The sequence below is a fragment of the Neovison vison genome, chromosome 7 (assembly GCF_020171115.1).
Source record: "Neovison vison isolate M4711 chromosome 7, ASM_NN_V1, whole genome shotgun sequence".
Taxonomy (NCBI): domain Eukaryota; kingdom Metazoa; phylum Chordata; class Mammalia; order Carnivora; family Mustelidae; genus Neogale; species Neogale vison.
This window is the reverse complement of record NC_058097.1, coordinates 190837219-190855636: the sequence shown is the minus strand read 5'-3', so window position 1 is coordinate 190855636 and position 18418 is coordinate 190837219. Positions and strand designations below refer to the sequence as shown.

Genomic DNA, 18418 nt, shown 5'->3' with positions numbered 1-18418 from the left:
TTGAGGAGGGGTGCCTGGGTGGCTCAGTGGGTTAAAGCCTCTGCCTTCAGCTCAGGTCATGATCCCAGGGTCCTGGGATCAAGCCCCGCATTGGGCTCTCTGCTTGGCAGGGAGCCTGCTTCCCTTTCTCATTCTCTGCCTGCCTTTCTGCCTACTTATGATCTCTGTCTATCAAATAAATAAATAAAATCTTTATTAAAAAAAAAAAAGAAAAATATTTGAGAAGAGTTACACACAAGAGAGAAAAGTACAAAATGGCAACACAAGGGGCTTCTCACATCCTGAAGGTGTGACACATGGCATTTTATGGAGATGACCTACTTGATCCTTACAGTCAGCCCAAGTGACTGGCACAGAGGAGTCAGGCAATTGCCTGCAGAAGCCCAGCAGAGCTACGCACTGGCAGAGCCAGGATCCGGCCCCCGGGCAGCCTGCAGCGAGGGTCTGAGCTCTTCATCACGCCAGGCCTCCTTCTCAGACAACACCAACCTACTGCTATTAGCATCCTCGGTGTGCGCGCCACAAGCCAGGAGAGGCGCTGAGCAATTGTAGTTATTCCTCAAAACCGCCCTTCTGGCTTTTGTGCCCATTTTACAAATGAGGAAACTGAGGGTCTGTGCGATTAAGTACTAATGTCTGGTCAAAGACACTCAGAATTCAAATCTAGTGCTCCTCCCACGAAGGAAAGGTCTCCATACTTTCTCTATTCTCCTAAAAATGTCATTACAAAAAGTACCAAACTCAGGCATACACTGAATGTGGAAGACTACTATGGGTGGGAAGATCTAAAACACAAAATCCTTGTGTTTTCATCTTAAAAATACACACACCATTCATCAGTTGCGTCTAAACACTACAAAAATAAATGCACACACAAGCTTGCCCAACTCAAGAAATGAAGTAATGTTAGAATTTCAAATGTAATCAGTAGCATCACCTGTGTGTCCCTGCCTCTGACCACATATTATCTCACCCTCCCCTGGACAAAATAACACGACAATTCCAAACTCAGTGACCTACATGAGTTTCAGCCCAAAACTCTCCCAAAATCTGGATCTGAAAATCTCTGCAACATTCACAGGAACAGGCCAACGATCCTGAGTTAACCGTAGACGGGCCATTCTGAGGCACATCCCACCAGCCCGATTTTGAAAGCATTTTTCTTGTAACAAAGGCCAGTACCTGCTGTCAATACAAGAACAGACGGCAGGAGGCACGAAGAGAAAGAATGCAGAAGCTAAAAAATCCTGAATCTAAGCAGAAGTTAATGTTTTAGACCGGAAAAGAAAAACACAGCTCCGAAGAAAAAAGACAATGTCTCTAAATGTCCTCATAGAAAAATCATCCGCAGAGTCTATAAATGACAGCGAAATCAGAACACAGCTGCAATCTATTGATAAGTTAGTTCTTCGTGCCCTAATCCCCACCCGAGAGAGAGAGACCACAAAGAACTTTCCGTGGAGGAGGGCTTACATTTCTTCTCCACGGATGATGTGATAAATCACTCTCATTTTAAACCCCATTTGTTTTGTTGGATGTTATCCCCATCCATTAGGCAGACATTGTTACTTTTCCAATATGGGAATTCAAATACAAGTCATATTTAGCTGTGGAATGCTCTCATCAGCCCACCAGAGATGTATCTGGATAAGCAGAAAGCATTCCTCCTGTCCTCCTCCTGCTCCCTTCCTTTCCAGAGCAACAGTAGCTGAAATAAAGGGCTTTAAGAGAGAAGGGATAAGAGCAGGGACTCTGGCCCTTTCCTGGAAAGAAACGATAGCCCTGGCCGGCCAAGGCCCTCTGTGTGACTCTCAGCAAACCCCCTAGCTACGCTGTGCCTCAATTTTCTCATCTACAAACCGAATATTCTATTACCTACTTCATAAGGTTCTCCTGAGGGCTGGATTCAGTGGAATATGCCTAAATAAAGGGCTTAGCACCCCACAGGGGACTCATGAATGAACGTGGGTGTGGCTAGCCAGCACCCTGATCCCATTCCCCTCCACTGTTAGAGGCCTGACAGCCAGAGACCAAGAACAGGGAAGAGCCTATGGGGGGAAAAACAACAACAACAACTTACAGGGCAGAACGTTATTATAGCGATTTTTTCCTCTATTCTCAGCCAGCTCCGCCGCATATTTAGGTAGACTGATTCCAACAAGCTTCAGATCCTGAAAACAAATGAGTTGTCCGTTGGTTTAGTGCCCAGATGTAAGTTACAACGAGCACAGAGCACGACAGAACAAGGTGGAAGTGCAGAGGTGTTTGGGATTAAACTGTGTCCACCAAAAAGACAGGCTGAAGTTCTGATCCCTGGGACCTGGGAATGATGCAGCCTTATTTGGAACTTCGGTCTTTGCCACAGTCATCAAAAGAAGCCGCGGTCATGGGGGTGCCTGGGTGGCTCAGTGGATTAAGCTTCTGCCTTTGGCTCAGGTCATGATCTCAGGGTCCTGGGATCAAGTCCCGCATCGGGCTCTCTGCTCCACAGGGAGCCTGCTTCCCCCTCTCTCTCTGCCTATTTGTGATCTAAGTCTGTCAAATAAATAAATAAAATCTTTAAAAAAAAAAAAAAGAAGAAGAAGAAGAAGAAGACGAGGTCATACTGGAGTAGGGTGGGCCCTTCATCCAACAGGACTGATGTCCTTCTAAGAGAAGAGACACCAAGATACAGACATATGAGGGGAGCCAGGTGTGCTGGGATGAAGGCAGGCAGAGGAGTTAGACTCCCACACACCAAGAATGCCTGGGGCTTCCAGAAGGTGACTGAAGCTTCTGGCAGGAGCCTTCTCTAGAGGCTTCCGATGAAGCAAGGCGTTGCCAACACTTTCATTTTGGACCCCTGATTTCCAGAACCATGAGAGAATAATTGTTGTCAGAAGCCACCCAGTCTGTGGTGATTTGTTACGGCAGCCCGTGGTGTTTTGTTACGGCAGCCCGTGGAAACTAATGCAGAGGTCCCACTCAAAGAAAAAGCATAATCCTTGCCTTCAAGGAGCTTACAACCTGGGAGCGGGGTGTAGGCGGAAATCACTAACTTTACAACAAGGCAGAATTAGGTAAATGCTGGACGTCGCTGACAGGCAACACCCCACAGGGGAAAGGGACCCAAAGACAGAATTTACGTCCTGAGCTGTGCTTTGAGTCGTGCAGTCGGTAGAACGGCAGCCCCCAAAAAAGGCAGGCCCACATCCTAATCCCCACAACCTGTGGATGTGAGCTGCTTTTGGAAAAGAATCTTGCGGAATGGATTTAAGTTGAGAATCTTAGGGTGAGATCATCCCGGAATCTGCAGGGGGGCCCCAAATCTAGTAAGAGGTGTGTTCACCCAAGACACCCCGAGGGGAGCCACAGGGAGGGGGGGAGCCACAGAGCAGAGACACAGCCCCAAGCCACAGAACACCTGGAGCCACCCACTTGGAAAGAGGCAAGGAAGGGGATCCCCGCCCAGAGAGATGAAGGGAGGACTGGTCGGCTGACACCTGACTCTGCACTTAGTAGGGCCTCCAGAACCACAAGAGAATACAAATTTGATGTTTTAAGCCACGAGTTTGTGGTGATTTGTTCTGGTAGCCACAGGAAGCCAATGCAAATGGCCAGGCAGAGAGAGCAGCAGGGCAGCAGGCGAGGGAGGCAGCGCAGGGCAGGGAGGGCAGCAGGGCAGGGCAGGGTGGGAAGGGTGGCAGGGCAAGGCGGGGAGAGAGCAAGTGTGTGAGTGTGCGTGGCCGTTCTGAGGGAAGGGCTCTGGGCTGGTGGGGGTGGTCAGAGCATGCTGGACAGGCCGGAACAGGATGGAAGCACAGGAACTCTTTCCACGGCTCTTCACATGATGCTCGGGAATCGACCTGGGTCACACAGTGGCCCACGCCAGCCCCCACAGCTTCCCAACTACTCCAGTGAACAGCCCCCGGACTGAAATGCCCAGTTTCTCTCCTTCTCTCTGCATAATCTTCATTTCTCAACAAGGTTAAACACACAAATCACTAGCAGTGAGCGTACATCTAAGGGCTCGCAGCCCACGCAGCCACAGTGGGACCCCGGGGGGGACATGCAAGAGCTCCTCCCCCCTCCAAGAGGGCGGTCTCTCACCCAGCGCTTCTCCCTGCAACAAAAATGGGCGGGCTCCCAACTTTAGGAAGAAACATAAAGCAGTTAAAAAACACATTATTTACAACCACGTACTTCATATTCTTCTGCAAACCCACAGTTGGAGTCCGCTTGTTGCTTCTTAAAGTAGGCCTCGAAATTCTCCACTTTGATTAACTTGGATCTAAGAAAATAGAACAACTTCTTAGGACTCTTTACATGCAATAAAGTTCATGCTCAAAACAGAAAAATACAAGTTATTAGAAAAAATTAAAGCAGCTACTCACTTTTTAGGTCTTCATCATAGAAAGGGAAAGAAAAAATAATCCATTAGAAACACCGACTCAGTCATGACTCGAGAGATAATAGTAAACATCTTCCCAAAAGAACAAAAACCATAGTAATAAATGGGCGAGGGAGGGCTCACTATAATGTTATTTACAAACCACTGAAATGTAAATCAGGAAATCTCACTTCTAGACCCTCTCATATAACTGATTGGCTTTGTGACTTCCAACAAGGTCCTCTCCTAGTTATTGATAACCCATTTATTTTTCCTTAACAATTACAAAATACAAATTTATTAGTAGAATATGGAACTGAGGTTTTACTCGCCTTAGAACATGGCAAGGAAGCTACTAGCTTCAGGAGACAAACAGATTCCTTGCAGAAAAACAAAGCTAGCAAGAACTTAGCATGATCATGGCCAAATGTGTTAGAAAAAAGGACAGCAAGTTCCACCAAAAATCCTCTAGCTAGTTACTGAACAGATTGGGGATTAAATGTCTTCAAATAAAGCTCATAACTCCAGAGACTTACTTAATTTGAGAAAAGGATACCTCATTATTCTTCGCATCTTTCCTGTTTTAAAAGAAACAAAGACCCATTAAGACCAAAAAAAGGGTAATTCTGGGCTTTTCCACTTTCATGTATCTACAAAATGCCTTTGATATATATATGACACTAAATCTTGTTTCCTAACACTAAGCTTAGAGGTCTAGGCAGCAAACCCTGGTTACAAATCTGTGAAGTAACTCTCTTTCATACCATCCAAAAGTATGGAAGAACCTTGCCCAGGCCACCGTTAGAAATACCTCTGGGTAAACGTGAATCCGCAGCATGACTCCTTTTTAAAGCCAGAGTCATTTCTTCATACTCTTCGAGAAGGGCTTCCCGATAAGTTAATGGAATAAACCAGAAAATGTCTCCACTATAGGTATGGTGGTGGGATCCTGGCAATCTCCTGCATTGTTGGCTAAATCCCATATTGGTCTTTAAAACATACACACACACACACACACACACACACACATATACACACACCAATTCTGGAAGGTGATTTGTCAGTATGTATCAAAGTTGAGAGGCTCCAGAAATAGACCCTCAACTCTATGGTCAACTAATCTTCGACAAAGCAAGAAAGAATGTCCAATGGAAAAAAGACAGCCTCTTCAATAAATGGTGTTGGGAAAATTGGACAGCCACATGCAGAAAAATGAAATTGGACCATTTCCTTACACCACACACGAAAATAGACTCAAAATGGATGAGGGACCTCAATGTGAGAAAGGACTCCATCAAAATCCTTGAGCAGAACACAGGCAGCAACCTCTTCGACCACAACCGCAGCAACATCTTCCTAGGAACATCGCCAAAGGCAAGGGAAGCAAGGGCAAAAATGAACTATTGGGATTTCATCAAGATCAAAAGCTTTTGCACAGCAAAGGAAAGTTAACAAAACCAAAAGACAACTGACAGAATGGGAGAAGATATTTGCAAACGACATATCAGATAAAGGGCTAGTGTCCAAAATCTATAAAGAACTTAGCAAACTCAACACCCAAAGAACAAATAATCCAATCAAGAAATGGGCAGAGGACATGAACAGACATTTCTGCAAAGAAGACATCCAGATGGCCAACAGACACATGAAAAAGTGCTCCATATCACTCGGCATCAGGGAAATACAAATCAAAACCACAATGAGATATCACCTCACACTAGTCAGAATGGCTAAAATTAACAAGTCAGGAAATGACAGATGCTGGCGAGGATGTGGAGAAAGGGGAACTCTCCTACACTGTTGGTGGGAATGCAAGCTGGTGCAACCACTCTGGAAAACAATATGGAGGTTCCTCAAAATGTTGAAAATAGAACTACCCTATGACCCAGCAATAGCACTACTGGGTATTTACCCTAAAGATACAAATGTAGTGATCCAAAGGGGCACGTGCACCCGAATGTTTATAGCAGCAATGTCCACAATAGCCAAACTATGGAAAGAACCTAGATGTCCATCAACAGATGAATGGATCAAGATGTGGTATATATACACAATGGAATACTATGCAGGCATCAAAAGAAATGAAATCTTGCCATTTGCGACAATGTGGATGGAACTAGAGCATATCATGCTTAGCGAAATAAGTCAAGCGGAGAAAGACAACTATCATATGATCTCCCTGATATGAGGAAGTGGTGATGCAACATGGGGGCTTAAGGGGGTAGGAGAAGAATAAATGAAACAAGATGGGATTGGGAGGGAGACAAACCATAAGTGACTCTTAATCTCACAAAACAAACTGAGGGTTGCTGGGGGGAGGGGGGGTTGGGAGAGGGGGGTGGGGTTATGGACATTGGGGAGGATATGTGCTTTGGTGAGTGCTGTGAAGTGTGTAAACCAGGCGATTCACAGATCTGTACCCCTGGGGATAAAAATATATGTTTATAAAAAATCAAAAATTAAAAAATTTTTTTAAAAAATTGAGGGGCTCAGTGGGGTAAGCATCTGCCTTCAGCTCAGGCCATCATTTCAGAGTCCTGGGATCATTGAGCTCCCTGCTCAGTGGGGAGCCTGCTTCTCCCTCTCCCTGTCCCCCTCCCGCCTGCTTATGCTCTCTCTATCTCTCTCTTTCTCTCTCTTACTCAAACAAATAAAATCTTTAAAAAAAAAAAAAAATTTGGAAACAGGCACCATACCCAAAGAGTCAGCAAACTGCCCACTTCGGGATTTAGCCTAAGGAAATAATCATGAATGTGCCCAAAGATTTAGAGACAAGTTAACTAACTATAACAAAAAAAATAAAATAAAATAAACTGAAGACATCAGGAAAATTGAATAATTTCCATACAGTTGAAACTCTGTATCTACTTAAAATGAAGAAGATTTGAAGCTGTCCAGACTAGAAAATGATGTCCATAATATGATTCTGTGTGTGTGTGTGTGTGTGTGTGTGCATATCTGTGAGTTTCACAACGATATCAATGTGAAATGTAGTTTTGTGCAGAAGCTGTGATTATGAATTATCTAGTTCCTTTGCTCTTCTTTTTCTTTTCTGCTTTGTTTTTTGATTTGTTTGTTACCACAAGCATGTATAACTCTTATTTCAACAAGAAACAATAAAGCTGTTTTGAGCCCCTCCACACACACACACAGACACACACACACACATTTAAAATCTGCCTGTCAACCCAACAGGGCAAGATGGCGGCAGAAGACCCTGGCATGGCTGCTTTCAAGGACTCTGAGCCAGAAGGAAACTCCCTGGCTGGCAGCACCTGAGGATGAATGAATGCCTGCAGATTCACAAGCTTCACTTGCCCCACACATGGTCAGACAAGAAAGCTAGCAATGAATTGCAAACACTGGGTTCAAGTTCACTTCCACACTTCCTACACTCAGCTTGTGTGTCCTTGCAATGGGGCTTTCAAGACCTGCCTCCTAGAGCCCCAGGAGTATGAGAATTGATGGAAAACACAAATCCAGTTACACAGGAAGCACTCAAAACAGAGATGCTATTTTTACTCCTCACACACTGTATCTATTTAACACTCAGTGTCACATCACAGAGTCTCCTAGACATCCCGGCAAAGCTCCCTACTGCTAGTCAGACCACCCATGTGTTCATACTTAGCTAACTCGAGAGTGAAATCTCTTAACACCACACCATTGATTCCGGAACCAGAAGGCACAGTTCTGAGGAAGCACCTTACACGGCAGTGTTCACCAGGACCTGATGGCGGGGCGGCTGAGGGGAAGCAGGACTGGCCAGCAGTGGAGAGTGTGGATGACGGGAATGGGGGTCGGGGCACATAACATTGGTCCTTCAAATCGTGTGACTGTCTGAAATTTTCCATTGTAAAAAGCTCCCTTAGAAACACTTGGGTGGCTCAGTCATTAAGCATCTGCCTTCAGCTCAGGTCATGATACCAGGGTCCTGGGATCAAGCCCCATATCAGGCTCCCTGCTCAGCAGGGAATCTGCTTCTCTGTCTCCCACTCCCTTTGCTTGTGCTCCCTCTCTTGCTGTGTCTCTGTCAAATAAATAAATAAAAATCTTAAAAAAAAAAAAAAGTCCCTTAAAAAGTAGGGTATTGTCACCAACATAAACAGTCACCTTTTCTTTCTCCAGAAGATGAAGCCGCCCACAGCCACAATTACCAAGGCACCAAAGATGCACCCAAAAACTGCTCCACAGATGACACCTGGGAAAAGTCCAAACAGGAGGCACTTCAGAAGATGCTCACGAGTTGATAATATACGATATGTTAATTGAATTCAAATAAAATTTTTTATTTTTTTAATTTAATTTTATTTTTTCAGTGCTCCAAGATTCATTGTTTATGCACCACACCCAGTGCTCCATGAAATACGTGACCCCCTTGGAGACAAACCATAAGAGACTCTTAATCTCACAAAACAAACTGAGGGTTGCCGGGGGAAAAAGGGTTGAGAGAGGGCAGTTGGGTTATGGACATTGGAGAGGGTGTGTGCTATGGTGAGTGCTGTGAAGTGTGTAAGCCTGATGATTCACAGACCTCTACCCCTGGGGATAATAATACATTATATGTTAATAAAAATTTAAAAAATAAAATAAAATACTTGCCCTCCTTAATACCCACTACCAGGCTCACCCAACCCCCCACTTCCTCCCCTCCAGAACCCTCAGATTGTTTCTCAGAGTCCACAGTCTCTCATGCTTCGTCTCCCCCTCCAATTTCCCCCAATTCACTTTTCCTTTCCTTCTCCTAATGTCCTCCACATCGCTCCTTATGTTCCACAAATAAGCAAAACCATATGATAATTGACTCTCTCTGCTTAACTTATTTTACTCAACATAATCTCCTCCAGTCCCGTCCGTGTTGATACAAAAGTTGGGTATTCATCCTTTCTGATGGAGGCATAATACTCCATTGTATATATGGACCATATCTTCTTTATCTATTTGTCCATTGAAGGGCATCTTGGCTCTTTCCACAGTTTGGCGATTGTGGCCATTGCTGCTATGAACACTGGGGTGCAGATGGCCCTTCTTTTGAGAACATCTGTATGTTTGGGGTAAATACCCAGTAGTGCAATTGCAGGGTCAGAGGGAAGCTCTATTTTCAGTTTTTTGAGGAATCTCCACACTGTTCTCCAAAGTGGCTGCACCAACTTGCATTCCCACCAACAGTGTAGGAGACTTCCCCTTTCTCCACATCTTCTCCAACACCTGTTGTTTCCCATTCTGTTGATTTTGGCCGATCTAACTGGTGTAAGGTGGTATATCTCAATGTGGTTTGGGGGCAGAAGACATATATATAAATGGCTAACAGACACGTGAAAAAAATTAAGTTTTAAAAAAAAAGATGTTCACAATTGGCCCAGAGTTTTCAAACCAGTGTGTGTGTGTGTGTGTGTGTGTACGCGCGCTAAATATCTTTGGACATAAAATTAGCCCAGGCATTTGGGATCCAGGTTCCTCCGCCCTAGCCCACCACCAATGGGCTGGTCTTGAGAAAGTCACGGCTCCCCTCCCCCGGGGTTCCTCCACTGCAAACATAGGGAACTGGGCTCTCTATGATTTTCGAGTTGTTCTTACTGCTGATGTCTTTCTTCAGATGAAATTGCATGCAGTAGCCCAATATATAAAGTAGAAAACCAGGCAGAAACGCTCTTGTGGAGGCAGGGTGGGGGCAGGGAGGGTCTCAGACCTGGATCCTGTTTGGTGGAGTGACCGCTGTTTAAAAACCACTAGAAAAAATGTTCCCTGTGGTTCCTGCCACCTCTAACTCTGTGAGACTAATACCCACCAATGAGCAGACATACCGACAGCACTGTGCTCAAGTGACAGAAAACCCATCAGATTACTGAGGGAGGGGGTGGGCGCTCCCTGAACTTGGCTCCTGGGGCTTCTTTCCTGAAGCCAACAACTATCAAGTGTAAAAACCGGACACACTAACAAACAGCGGATCATTTTGCCGCTGGCCTGAAGGTAAGGTATATATTCCCTTGGGTCCCTGAGGCTCCAGAATCACTTTGTTCTGTGTGACAAAGGACAGGAGTGCTTGACAAGGAGTCTGGGGCTGGAGTGTCAGGCCTGCCTCTATGCAAGTCACTGCCCCTCTCTGGGCCTTCACAGCCTCCTGTCTCAGAGAGGAGCTGGACAAGACATTTCTGCGGCTCCTTTGGCCCTAACATTTGAAGGTGCCATGCACTAACGTCAAATGGAGCCTGGCACGTGGGCACACGAACGACCACTCTGAGAAAAAGGACTAAATGTGTTTGCAGAGTGGAAGGGCAATGGGCCGAGGAGAGAGATATTGGGGGCGGGCAGGGCGGGGAGTGTCCTTCCAGGAAGCAGATGTGGCCCTCGGTGGCCACAAGACCTCTCAGCTTCTGAGAGGAGAGACCAGCCCTCCCAGGGATGGAGGGAGGCGTGCAGACTCGCGGCCTTCTGTCCACACCAGAAGCAAAACCCCACTGAGATGTTAAGAGCACTGTGGTTCTTTTCTACCTGGATCCTGGGGCAAGAACACTGCATCTGAATAGGGACTGAAGGACACGTAGCTCTCGGGCCCGTCTATGAGTCCATTATTGCGAGGGTTAAAGGTGATGTTGGTGAAGCCGGCCACACAAGCCCTATGGGATGACAAGAAGGAAGGAGATAGCTGAGACAGGGCCACCACCGTGGTGTGCAAACTTCGCACTCACGAGGATCGGCCCCAGAGGGCAAGGACCACTAGGGCATTACCGATAGGAGCCCAGGGGTTCCAGCTTCCCGTTGTAATAACCGTGTGTGGTTGACTCGTTCCCAACATCGACTTCATATTTCAAGACCTCAGCCAAGCCCTGAGAACGTCTCTTCTCTTCTGTGGTGATGAGGTATGTCACGTAAGTGTCTGAGGCCCCGTTTTTGAAATCCTCATACGTGTATCTCAAAACCTCTGCAGATGGCTGAACAGCTAAGAAAGGCACACAGAAAGAAAGTCATAAGAAAGTGACTGCAGAGAGAGATTTCCATTCCCCACGTATCTAAATAGTGACATTGATGCTGGGCGGTAATGACGATAGCTCCCATCTCTCACGTGTGCTCTCCATCAGGCTTCACTTAAACTAAGTTGTACCTGCTTTACTTAACCTCTGTGCACTAAACGACAGACACTGGCAACAGTCTCATCACAATGGTTTACTGTACCCATCTTACAGGTGGGAAAATGAAGGCATGGAAAGCTAAAAGAACCTGGGCCCAAGACCACACTGCATATACAATGGGGTTGATTTTCTAGCCAGACCATCGACTCAGTGCCTGTGGTCTCCTTACCACAGGGTGATATTGGTCACTGTGGTCACTATGAAATATTTCCTCCTTCATTCAACAACGTCTAAGCTTGGATTTTGCTGGAAACCTTTGCCACAAAACGACTTGAAACAGACCCAAAACAAAAAGACAGAGAGACTGAGAGATCTCAGCATCCGCTGTGGAAACCTTGCCATGGGTTTATGACACCAGCAAAGTCCTTGTCTTCCAGATCCTCACACCCCTCACAAGGGGCTCCACCTCTGGGTCCTCGAGGAGGTGAGGACAGTACCCTGGGCAGGGCTGCGAGAATGGGCAGAGGCAGTACTGCACTGTTCCCGTTTAAAGAATCAACAACAGAACGTGGCCTTGAAAATGCAGCCTTGTGCATTGCACAAGGACAGCTAACACTAACAAGAACAACCCCAAATCGCACCCTTCTTCCCACCAAAGAATGTAATGGAGCCCCACTGGGGAAGAGGAGCATGTGAGCCCCCTCCTCTCTCAGCTGTGAGGATGATTTCTGCAAGTTTTTAACCACAAATGCAGAAGTCACTTTCTGTTTTCCTTCAAGAGAAAGTCACCCTCTAGTATAACATGGGTGCGTGTGTGTGCACACATATGCACGCACGTGTGTGTGTGTGTGAGAGAGAGAGAGAGAAAGAGAGTTGGTTAACAGACTAACATTCTGTCACCTGAAAGATCCTGTGTTGTAAAAGAGAAGAAAAACCTAGGTCAGAGGTCAGCAAAGTACAACCCACAGGCCCGATTCAGCCGGCCACCCATTCTGATAAATAATATTTTAATGGAACAGCCACACTCATTCTTCACGCCCCTTCTGCGGCCGCTCTCACCCCACAGCGCCAGAGTCGGGCAGCTGTGAGAGGGACTGCACGGCCTGCAAAGCTGAAACTATTTGCTATCCAGCCCTTCACAGAAAGTCTGTCAACCCTGACCTAGATCATCGAACAAAGAGCTCACCCACCGCCTTCTGAGCGCCAAAGCGTGGGCGACAATGTAAAAACAGACATGTGTTTGTATCTCCAGTGTGCCTCAGTGGGCAGAGGAATGGGCCCCTGTCACGGCATGGCTCCTGGGCTACTGGAGCCATAACCGACCCCTCCTTACCATTCCCAGTGGTGAGAATCAGCGCATAGGCTTTGATGGGTCCGTGGCTGGCTTCAAAGCCACTGAATTCAACCTTTACGGAATTGTGGCTGATGGACGTAATATTCGGGGATGCATCTGGAGAAGGGGGGTCTGAAACAGAACAAAGCAAAACATGATCACCCACCATTTAAAACCAAAGAAGGAACAAAATTATTAAGGAGAAGTTTGCTGAGTTGCCTTCAAGCTCTGCTCTTGCTCTGGGAGCAGGGAGGGGGGCTCAGGGAAAGCACAACCAGAGCCAGGGACAGGAAAGGGAAGTAGGGGGCAGAGATGGCAGATCCCCAGTGCCCAACGGCACCTTCAGCATGCCCAGCCACACGCCCGGGCAGGCTCCCAGCAGCCTTGTTTGTTGAAGACAACCTGCCTTTCTTATCATCTTATCATCCTGACCCAGAGAGCCAGGGTGGATGGAGAGCGAGAGAGAGCCTGTGTGTCTGGGACTCTGAGGTGGGAGCTGTGCGCAGTCACCTGCCCACCACGTGGCTACAGCACCAGACGGTTTGGTTGGCTGAGGACCATGATGCAACAGAGAGACCTGGATGAAAGCAAAGCTGAGGGATGCCTCTGGGTGGCTCAGTCGGTTAAGCCATTGCCTCCGGCTCGGGTCATGACTCCAGGGTCCTGGGATCAAGTCCCACATCAGGCTCCTTGCTTGGCAAGGAGCCTACTTCTCTCTCCGCCTCTACCTGCTTGTGCGCTCTCTCTCTCTCTCTCTCTTTGAAAAATAAATTAAAATCTTTTAAAAAACAAAAGAAAGAAAGCAAAGCTGACATGGAGAGGATGCACTTTCTCCTGAGAACTGGCTGTGTTCCTGGTCCATATTCTTCAAACTAAAGTCCTCATTTTTTTTTGCTGGAGTTGGTTTAAAATGCCACCTAGAGAAACCCGACTGATCCCCCTCCCAGAAAAACCCATGCAGGAACATTCCATGCACAACCTTCACGAGGATGTGCTTCCCCTTTCTGAACTGAGCTTCTGAAGTCAGCCTCTGAGTTAATGCAAGAGGAAGAAAACGCTGAATTAAAGATGATCCTTCTACACACACACACACACACACACACACACTCTCTCTCTTTACCTAAATCTGCCTCCCACGTACAGTTCGAATGTTTTCATCATTATAGTCAAGATTCAGGGAGACTGAGAAAACTGAACAAAAACACTGCAGCAGGGCGCCACGCAGAGCTGCTCAGCTGCTAAAACATGACCAGCCCCAGTTCGGGCGTGCTAGGTGTGTAATCACGGACTGGATGCTGAAGACTGAGCATGAGAAAAGAATGTAAAATAATTCATCAATAATTGGCTTTGTGTAGATTATGTGTTGGAATGATGTTTTTAATATATAATATATAATGATGTTTTTATTTTTTTTTAAGATTTTGTTTATTTGACACAGAGAAAGAGAGATCACAGAGAGGCAGAGAGGCAGGCAGAGAGAGAGAGAGGGGGAAGCAGGCTCCCCGCTGAGCAGAGAGCCCGATGCAGGGCTCGATCCCAGGACCCTGAGATCATGACCTGGGCTGAAGGCAGAGGCTTAATTAACCCACTGAGTCACCCAGGTGCCCCTATAATGATGTTTTTAATATTAAATGTGATTTAAATCAATGTCAGCTCTTCCTTTTTACTTTTTTTTTTAATTTTCATATAAAGATTTTATTTATTTATTTGAGAAAGAGAGAGAGAGTGAGCAAGCACAAGTGGGTGGGGGAGAGGCAGAGGGAGAGAGAGAAGCAGACTCCTAGCTGAGCAGGGGAGCTGGACGCCAGGCTCCATCCCAGGACCCTGGGATCACGCCCTGAGCCAAAGGCAGATGCTTAACCCACTGAGCCACCCAGTGCCCCTTTTTACTTTTTTTTTTTTAAATGCAGCCCCTCGGAAATGTTAAATGCTGCAAGAGACTCCTATTATTTTCTATAGGACAGCACAGCTTTGAACCAGGCTTCCACAACCTCACAAGTAACTGAGAGCAGTGACCACTTGGGGGCGCTATCCCCATGTCTAATTGTCAACCAATTAGCCAGGCTTCCCAACACAGACTGGGGGATTCCCCTCAGCTCTTTGCCTGTAAGCTGCCCAGAGGGGACTAGATTGTCAGCGGCATGCTAGCTCATCTACCTGCAGGGCTGGAAATCCTTTCCCTCTCTGCCCTTATCTGAATCCTAAGCTCCAGGGACCCCGTCTGCATTACTCACCAGTGTCCCTCACCCCAGGCATAGAGTCAGCAACTAACAAATGACTACAAGACCATCATTCCAGTTCTCCAAGATTACTCATCCCATACCTCTCAGAAAAAATGCAGCTCCACCTTTATGATAAATAAAGGATATGTTAATTTTGTCTATAAAAGTTCATCTGCGGGAGGGGGGCACCCGCATAGCTCAGATGGTTGAAAGATCAGCTCTTGGTTTCGGTTCAGGTCATGATCTCATGGGTCATGAGCTTGAGCCCTGCATCAGGCTCCATGCTCAGCCTGGAGTCTGCTTGAAGATTCTCTGCCTTTGGCCCTCTTCCCCACCCCACACCCCACTCTCTCTCTCAAACAAATAAATAAATCTTAAAGAAAAATTCATCTGAGGAAAGAGAGAAGTACAGATTGAAAAGCAAGAGAATTACTGGACTAAAGAACTGGTCATTATCCAAACCTACCACACTGTTCAGCTTCAGAAACAACTATTTCTGACAAGTTCCTTCTCTTCCCTAGGCACTGTGTATAGCCCTAAAGATATGGAGTCAGATATGGCTTATGTTTCTCAGCAGCTGTAGAGACGACACTAAAAAACAGAAACTACAGAGAAGGTTCATTATTTCTGTTGTGTTCTAGACTGCTGCAGAAACCTGAAGGAGTGTGACCCAGGGCATCTGATAACAGTTGTGTACTACACAACTTCAAGGAGCCCCATGCACACTGTAGTCCATATGAATGGTGTCCCCTGGAACTGTGTGGTGCACAACCTGAGCAGCCATACATGGCCACTCTCAAGCGGTCTTGCAAACACATTTGTATTGTTATACAAATTAGACCTCATCTAATTTGTATAACAATCCTGAAAGCTCGTATTATGTCCGTTTTTTATAACCAAGAAAAATAAGTCTCATAGAGGTTAGGTAGCTCTTCTGAGATCCCATAGCTGGCAAAAGGCAGAACTCAGAATCAAACCCAGGTCTCCCTGTCCAAATCCAAGGCTCTGTGCACAGAACCACTCAAACACTTTCAAATCAGAGTTCCTAAAGTAAGAGGCCTTTTTACCTTATTATTACACTCATGGATTCTTTGGAAAATTTCCAGAAACATTCTAATACCCGAAAGGAAACACATACAGGAGTCAAATCACAAAACAAAACCAACCCACCAGGCTGATCTAAGACATAATGTTGGCAAAGACATTGCAAGGAAAAGACAGGTAAAAACAAAACAAAGACGTAGGAAGGAACTTTTTTTCCAAGTACAAAAAATAAGAACAATGAGCATGAAAAGTTTGACTAGTGGGATCCCCTGGACAGGAAGTGACCCTTGTGCCTCAAAATAGGTGGGGAACTTATCCATAATGATTCTAGGGAAATGGGAATCTTGACTGGATATGTGATCACAGGGAATAAAAGCACTTCTCACTTTTTAAGTGTGATGGTAAGAGCAATGTGGTTCTGTCAGAAAGGGGAAAGGAGCTTCTATCTTGGAGGAATGCTTCCTGATATATTTATAAATAAAGGTATAGAATGACCAGGACTGATCTCAAAGTAATCCAGTCAGGGAAGAGAGGATCTAAATGAAAGAAGATTGGTCAAACTCTGACAAACGTTCAACTGGGTGGTGATGGATATGTGGGTTTCTTTATGCCTCCTTCTACTTTTCTGTATATATGAATATTTCTATGAAAATGTGTTTTGGTAATGCAATCAGGGAACTTACTACTTAAAACGTGGCAATGAATTATTCTATAAAACAAAGGAAGCTTTTGGAATACAAAAAAAAAAAAAGAGTCCCTCTTACTCTGCTTTTTAAGTCTAGATTTCTATAGAATTAACAGTCTATGCCAACAAAAACAAGTATTTTAGTAGAAATTGAAAAAGAAATACAGGTTTTTAGGCCACACTTGCAGACCCACTGGGATAGTGTTCTCCAGGAACACCACAATGACCACAATGCCACCTGCCCCCTCTCCACCGCCACCACCACAAAGCCCACCTGTGATGCCAGTGAGGCAGGTGTTTTGGGCGGGAGACGCCGTCTTGTTGCAGGAAGAGGCAGCGACGCTGATGTTGTAGGAGGTAGAAAAATTCAAACATGTGATTTCTGTCCTGTACTCAGTGCCATTCTCTGAGGAGCAGTTCTCCAGGTCTGTCACATTTTCCCAAGCTCCTCTGCTGATCTCCAGCCGGAAGCCCGTGTTGGCGCCAGGAGGACAGGGCCACTTGAGAATCAAGGTTGGCTCTTTGGGGACCACTTCGCAGTGGAAGAAGGCTACTGGCGCGGGATCTGCCAAGCAAGGACAGTACGTCGTGAGAGTCTGGGACTTGTGCCTTGCCGGACACTGGCCCTCAGAGAGCAGCAGGATCCCAGCTCATCTGTAATGCAGAGAGAGCCACGCGGTCCAGTAGAAGAGGCAGAGGCTGACATTGAATCAGGCATCACTGAACTGTGCGACCTTGGCTCAGTCACCCAACTAAGCCTCAGCTGCAGGACTGTATGCGGAACTACATGAAATAGTGGCCTCTGGTCACCACGCCCGAAGATGACAGGGCTCCGTGAGAACGAGCTGTGGCGTAACAGCAGGGGAACAGCAACTCCTTCACCCGCGTCATCTCACCTTGGGGCCCTCCTGACAATCCTTCTGGAAGAGGTAGGGTTAACACCTATTAACTCTGCCGATGTGTCAGCTGAGGCTTCAAGAGGTCATGTTAAGTTGCTAAAGATGATGTGACTGGTAAGCAACAAAGCCAGAACTGGACCCCAGGATTTCCAAACCCAAGGCCAGGGTATTTTGCAGACACACAGCATGCTGAATAATCAATGGTAAGTGGGATCAGTTTCTTCATCTTTAAAATGGGGTGTCAGGGGTGCCTAGCTGGTTATTCAGTTAAGCTTCCAACTCTAGATTTGGCTCAGGTCATGATCTTGGGGTTGGGTACCAATGTACTAAGGGAGAGTATTATCACTACTTCAATGCTGCAGTATTTTGCAGCAGGAAAAGCACTAACAAATCACTAGGAGCAGCTCCCACATGCTTCACCGGAGGCCTGAAAAAGCCATCTGCCCAGTGCACACCTACCGCCACTGCTCCTCTTCCAGCCCCTTCCAGTCATAAAGGCTCATGTACGTTTTTCTCTTGCTATCGGTGGCAATTATTATAGCTAAGATAAATGTCAGCATGGAAGCAACCCAAACCACAAAGGTCAGTGTCCAGACCAGGCAGATGGAGCCCAAGTTAGCAGAAGTGACTCAGAGTTGCCAGGATTTCTTCGCCTCTCCCCATGAGAGGTCAGAGGTCATCAAGGTCCCAGCTCCCACACCACCAGAGAGGCTGATCCAACGGGAACCCTCTACTTCCAGATCAGCCTGAACACACTTGCATAGCTTGGTCTAAGGAAGAGAAGATGTAGGTACAA

At 46.3% G+C, this 18418-nt stretch overlaps 1 protein-coding gene across 1 annotated transcript in view; it reads right to left on the bottom strand.

Moving 5' to 3' along the window:
* PTPRJ (protein tyrosine phosphatase receptor type J) overlaps positions 1-18418 on the bottom strand; it is a 50545-nt gene that overhangs the window by 13175 nt on the left and 18952 nt on the right. Inside the window, exons 9-17 of the mRNA XM_044259312.1 lie at positions 16998-17288; positions 12773-12904; positions 11099-11309; positions 10862-10986; positions 8483-8570; positions 4906-4947; positions 4374-4382; positions 4183-4270; positions 2081-2171 (exon numbers count right to left, since the gene is read on the bottom strand). Coding sequence (XP_044115247.1) covers positions 2081-2171; positions 4183-4270; positions 4374-4382; positions 4906-4947; positions 8483-8570; positions 10862-10986; positions 11099-11309; positions 12773-12904; positions 16998-17288 — 1077 coding nt within the window. The remainder of the gene's footprint in view (positions 1-2080; positions 2172-4182; positions 4271-4373; positions 4383-4905; positions 4948-8482; positions 8571-10861; positions 10987-11098; positions 11310-12772; positions 12905-16997; positions 17289-18418) is intronic.